Consider the following 6,000-nt stretch of genomic DNA (forward strand, 5'->3'; position numbering starts at 1 on the left):
TAAGCCTTGTTTTAAGACAATAAGAGGATTTTTTTCCCTTTAATCTAGAAATATGGAAACAACATTTCACTTAGTTTAAGTATCTAAATGGATTCGATTTCATCTGTAGACACAACAGGAATTCTAACATTTTAAAAAGAAGATATGTCTGATTCACAGGGTTATGAGCTTTTGGTTTTTTTCGAGAGAGCTCGACAGCTCTCAACTAGAATGGCCTTAGGGACTTTGGGCAGCTAGATGCGGAGGACAACAAGCCAATTTAAGTGAGGGGCTTTCTCTCAATAAAATTCACTTACAAAACAACAAGCAAACTAGTCATTTGAGTTGTTCAGTGACAAAAAAACAAAAAACAAACATAACAAACCCACGTATTTTTTTTACTAACTCTTTGTTTAAAAACATTTAGCCACTGAAATGGTTTTGAAATAACAAAAAATTGATTTAAGTGAGAATCCTGAAAGTTAGGGTTTCTCACCCAGAAAATCAGAGCATGGCACAGACACCAAATAATTTCATCCATTTCAGAAGGTTTTTTGAACTTCCTTTTTGCTCTGAGCACTCAATAAAATGCACGATTCAGCTATTTTAACTTTTAACCAGTGCCCACAAACATGTTACAGAACAGCCAGGCTAGTGAACTGGATAAGTGAGCTGATGTTGAAATATTACGGGTCAGTCTTTCTTTTTTTTTTTAATTCAGGAGGAAATACTTCTTCACAAGTGACTCAGGTCCCAGGACCCTCCCCATCACCCAATGTTCCACATTAGAACTGGCCAACGTGACCAAACAGAAAAGGAAAATCTGCAGAAGAGAAGAAAAAACCTGAAGTTCAGACACAACTTTCATGTTTGCAAAAACAGGAGTTTTTGAACTGACAAAGAAATAGGATTGAAATAAAAAATGCTAGTTTGATAAATCACAACTACTATAAAAATACAGAGAGAGCATACGAAATAGTTCATTTCTCAAGCCAGTTAGGTGGGTCAAGAAGATTCTTTTTTAATGGATTTGGGGGGGGGAAGGTTTTTCTTAAGACAGCACAGATGTGACCAAATCACAAAATCAACACGAGAGGGACTTCCCTGGTGGTCCAGTGGTTAAGACTCTGTGCTCGATTCTGCGTGTGCTGCCACTAAGACCCCAAGCAGCCAAATAAATAAATATTTTCCCCAAAAAATCAATACCAGAATGTGTACTTGGCAGAGGGTTATTGCTTTTAAAGTATAAATAACTGCAGTATCAATTTTGCAGTAGCATTTGATCTAGCCCATCCCACATCCTTAGATGATTCGGCTCAAAGAAGTACCTTGGCTGCACCTGCATGAACTTGAGGCAGACCCTAAGGAAAATGTTAGGCAAACTCAGGTGGAGGGTGAATGCTGGGTAACTAGTGATGACTTATTCCTTCTTATCACAGTTCCAGTTGTTAAAACAAGAGTTCTGCCCGCCTTACATAAGTCAGGTACAAACTGACACAGGCAACATCTTCAGAGATTTCTTAATCTTTCTTAAGAAAAACCTACTTCAAATCAATTAGGTCACCTGTGATTGATCAATTAATGTTATAAACAGTTATGACTACAAACTACTTCTCTCCAAGTTGGATCATCTGGATGCCAAAAAAAAGTCAGCCTTACATTACATGTGCTATAACTCTAAAAATAGTTTCAATTTCCATAGGCTATCAAGAAGGTTTCCCTTCTCTACTTGGAATTAGAATTTTTCTCCCTTCCCGATATACAGTCACACTCCAAAAAATATAAAAACACAAGGAGATCTGAGAGTATTTCAAGGCATAACAGCACCAAAGAAAAAGTTTAGGCATTTGGTATTTCAACTAACTGGTTAACATTAGAATAAAATTTAATTTGTTTGAAGAGCGCTGTGGAACCCTGAGCTCAAAATTCCATTCTTTTACCAAAGTGGCCTAAATAACGTATCTGGGATTCATATGTGTACCATGTAAGAACAAAGTTTTTGCAAATCCTGCTTGAATTTAAAATAAAAATGTTTCCAAAGTGTTTGATTTGCCAGGGGACTCTACAATGTCTGCAAGATAATGCTCTTCAACCAAGATCACTTGATTTTGTACATATTATGCTCCAAACCTACTGAAACCATTTAAAAATGATTTTCCTGTTAAAATACCACAAAGACATTCATTAAAATCATAGTCATTTCAATATAAAGACTCACACATTCTTCTACTAGTTTAGGCCAGCTTTCCCAAGCAGTGCAACATACGACCCAATAGTTTTCAAAAACAAAAAAGGTTCCAGAGGAAGGGGAAAAAAAAGAAATCATAAATGTAACCAATACACAAAAGTAATGCTTGACATAAATCAAACAGGAGGTCTGTGTTTTAACACAAATTCTGAATATCAGGACTGAGACTTAACAAAAGCAAGCATAAGCAAATGGTAATTTGGAATAAATAGGCAGACAAATTGACATATCCTTGAGAAGGAAAGAACGTTATAATGGAGTTGAAATCTCATTTTATATATTAGGAAACTGAGAACCCAGAAAGGTTAAATAATTTGTTCTATATCATGCAGTTAATGGCTGATCTTACCAGAATCAAGTCTCCTAATTCTAAACCCACCAACCGCCTAATACAACCGTGGACACCAAAGTTCTAAATACTCTTTTATAATCCAATGTCTTCATACTTTCCATTGAACTGTGCCCTGTGTGGTATTCACTGACTGGTTAGAAGAACAGCCCTCGTTTTAAAAAATCATTTTTTCAAATATCACACAGGGAAATAAACTCTGAAGCCTGTAACAAAAGTACACACCTCTTGAAAGATGGCATCCCAAGATGCCAGAAGTGCAGAGATTTCAAACTCTCCCCGACAAGCTCAAAGATAAGGCCAAAACCTATTCTACCGCCAACAAAGTATCTAGTTCTGACGTTTCCACGTAAATTAACGTTCAGCAGACAACTGGCATCAAGTGTGTCTGCAATCAACGCTAAATCCTCGCTGCAGGGAGGACCACACTCACAAAGCCCCTCAGATCATGAATAACATCAGCTGGGGGAAAGGGAAAAGGCATTTTGGAAAGAACACTCATCACCTGATCCTGCGATAGCAAACACCATCCAAAAACTCTTTAAAGCATTTCTGCATCTATGACATCTAAATTTCTGAGTCCAAAATTAATTTGGGACGAAGGACAAAACCTCCACTACAGGAGGAAAAGGCTCACATCCAGACCTGCCAACTAGGCTTGATTAATATATAAATACACCTGACACAAACGTTGTAATTAAAACCTAGTCCTTCTAAAACATTAATCACATTTCTACCCCAACTCACAAAATCAGTTACTTCTGCTTTTAACAAGAAAACTGAAACTAATCTGATGTCACTTATAGATTACACTGTAAATGAGAACCAAATGAAAGTTGTCAGTAATTAAAATTTTACAAGCATTACAAAGTCAAAAACGTGGCTTTTATGTAACCATAAAAATAAGAATGTATATACTGTATCTACATAGTGAGTGAGAGTTTCCTACCAGCCCTGGAATAAAGAATTATGTTTCTCCTGAAACAAAGATCCCTGGGATATACTTGTCACTTACAAAACCAGGGCCTGGGTTTGGGTCCAAATCATTATCTGATCTGATTGTATTATCTGGTCATAACCTGATCTGACATCTTTATACAAAAAAAACAGACATCTTTATACAAAAAAAAACTATCTCCCTTTTCTTGAAACAAAAAATGGATCATGCAACAACTAAGAACTCTCAGAGGAAATTTTCGTTTGAAAAAAAAATCACCCATTGTTGTTTTCAGGGATTTCACCAATAATTGAGGGCCATGCATTTGCCATAAAGTGTCCAAAATGATCATTCTCTTTTTCAAAGAATCTGACCAGACTGACTTTTAAGGCATCATCAGACCAGTCACTGAACACAAAAATCCAGGGGAAAATCCCCAACAGGGATTAGCCTGAACTTTTTCTTTCCTTTCCAGAGCGGGAAATATTCACGTTTGGAAAGTCCCCCAGCAGAACCGTATTTGTAGCACTACAATCTGGCCTCAGGTGTGAATTTAAACCGGAAGACGGGGCAGCAGACCCGCAGGAATGGGGAGAGCGAGAAAGAGCAGATGAGGGTGCAGACTGGTCCAGGATCTCTGGAGCCCGCTAGCGAGGGGCAAGCCGACAGACACCGCTGGCAGCTATACACATCCGAACCACCACGTCGCAGGCCCAGAGCAGAGCTTCGCGCTCACCCTTGAAGGTTGCACTATGAGCCACCTAGGAGACACGGGCATTTCATTGAAGACTCAATGAGAGTGAATCAAGGAGTCTGCGTTAGTGCAGCTGCCAAAGCCTCCAGAGTGTGCGTGGGGTGCGGGCGGGGAGGGGGGGAGGTTTTTCAAGGATGCTGGCGGGTGGGAGAGGGGTGACAGTAAAGGAAAGAACTGAAGAAGCACAGTCAAGAGGAGGTAGTGGCCTGGCCTGAGAGAGGAAGGAAGTGGACTAGACTGAAGAAAGAGGTCTGGACCAGAGGGGAAGTGAGAACAGGACCGGGAGAAGCTACGAGATAGGATTCAGGAATTCGAGGCTGAAGGAAAGGGTGGAGGCCGCCAGACAGAAGCAAGGGGGCGGGGCTGGGAGATAAGCGGGGGCGGGACTAGGTAGAAAATGAGGGGCGGAGTTTAGGGGAAAGTGAGGGGGCGGGGCTGAAGAGAAGAAAGGGGCGGGGCCCGGAGGGGAGAAGCTAGGGGGCAAGTGGGGGGGTGGGGAAAGCAAGAGAACGGATGAGGGATGGGGTGAGAAGTCAGTGGGTGGGTGGGTGGGGGGTAGACTTGGAGGGAGAAGCGAGAGGCAAGGCCGGGAGGGGAGAAGCGAGGGGGCAGGTGCGGGGAGAGATAGGGAAGAGCCAGAGAATGGGAAGGTGGCGAGAATCGAGGGGCGGGACTGAGAGAGAAAAGAGAGGGGGCAGGTGAGGGGAGAGAGAAGAAATCCTGGGGGAGGAAGGGGTTGAGAAGCGGGGGGCGGGGCCAGGAGAGGAGAAGCGAGGGGCTAGAGGGAGAAGGAAGGGAGCCAGGGGGATGGAGGGGAGGGAGACGGAGGGGGTCCAGGAGGGGAGAAGTGAGGGGGCGGGTCCAGGAGGGGGAAGCAAGAGGAGGGGGCAGGTGGGGGGAAAGGAGGGAAGCGAGAGGGTGGATGGGGGTGAGAAGCGAGGGGGCGGGGCCGGGGAGAAGCGAGGGGGCGGGGCCGGGAGGGAGCAGCGAGGGGCACTCGCCGAGGGGGGCGACCAGGTCCTGGGACAACGGCTGGCGTGGGGGAGGGCCACTTCCCCAGGGCGCCCTGCGGGAAATTCCGGGGCTGCTGAGGGGCCGTGCGGGGTGCGAGCGGGCGCCGGGTGTCGGCGGGGGCCTCCCGCCGGCCGTACCTGTCAGACGGATCTTGATGCTGGAGCCGTTCCTGCGCGTCCCGGGGTTCGACATCTCCCGCCAACGATCGGGCAGCCGCGGATCCAGCGCTGCCGCCCCCCGGCCCGGCCCGGCCCGGCCCCGCCGCCGCCGCCTCAAGGTTACGGCTCCGGGCTGGGCGCCGGGGTCCGAGCCGGGACACAAACTCCGCGGCCCAGGCGTCCGGGCGGCTGGCGGATGGTCGAGCCGGGGGATCGGCGCTCGACCCGGCGCCCCCAACCCTCGATCGATCCCAGCCGAGCCCAGTCCGGAGCCGCCGCCGCCGCCACCACCACCGCCACCACCGCCACCACCGCCACCACCTCAGAGCCGGACGCCCGCCGCCCTCGCCGCTTCCGCCGCCGCCACCGCCTCCCGGAGCCGCGCGCGCTCCCGCCGTCGTGCCGGCCCGGCCCTGCGCGTGCCCGGGTCGTGCAGCCCCACGCCTGCGTGCGTGCGCGCGCCCGCGGGGATGGCTGGGCGGGGCGCGCCGCGCGGCTGCGTCGCCCGCTCAGCCCAGGGCGCTAGGGGTCCGGATCTGGTGGCCGGGTTCCCTGCACCCG

The 6,000-nt window shown here is 47.2% G+C and overlaps 1 protein-coding gene across 4 annotated transcripts in view; it reads right to left on the reverse strand.

Annotated features, from left to right (window-relative positions):
* The window catches only part of SMURF1 (SMAD specific E3 ubiquitin protein ligase 1), a 108,557-nt gene extending 102,849 nt beyond the window's left edge, over nt 1-5,708 (reverse strand). For 3 of the 4 annotated variants that reach the window (XR_009530189.1, XM_060079550.1, XM_060079546.1), the window contains exon 1: nt 5,419-5,708. Coding sequence is in view for 2 of the 4 variants with exons in the window: in XM_060079550.1 (XP_059935533.1) it covers nt 5,419-5,473 (55 nt within the window). In the remaining 2 variants the exon portion in view is untranslated. The remainder of the gene's footprint in view (nt 1-5,418) is intronic. The other variant, XM_060079549.1, reaches the window with a different exon arrangement.
* Nucleotides 5,709-6,000: the final 292 nt, after the last annotated feature.

This window comes from Mesoplodon densirostris, chromosome 16 (assembly GCF_025265405.1).
Source record: "Mesoplodon densirostris isolate mMesDen1 chromosome 16, mMesDen1 primary haplotype, whole genome shotgun sequence".
NCBI lineage: Eukaryota > Metazoa > Chordata > Mammalia > Artiodactyla > Ziphiidae > Mesoplodon > Mesoplodon densirostris.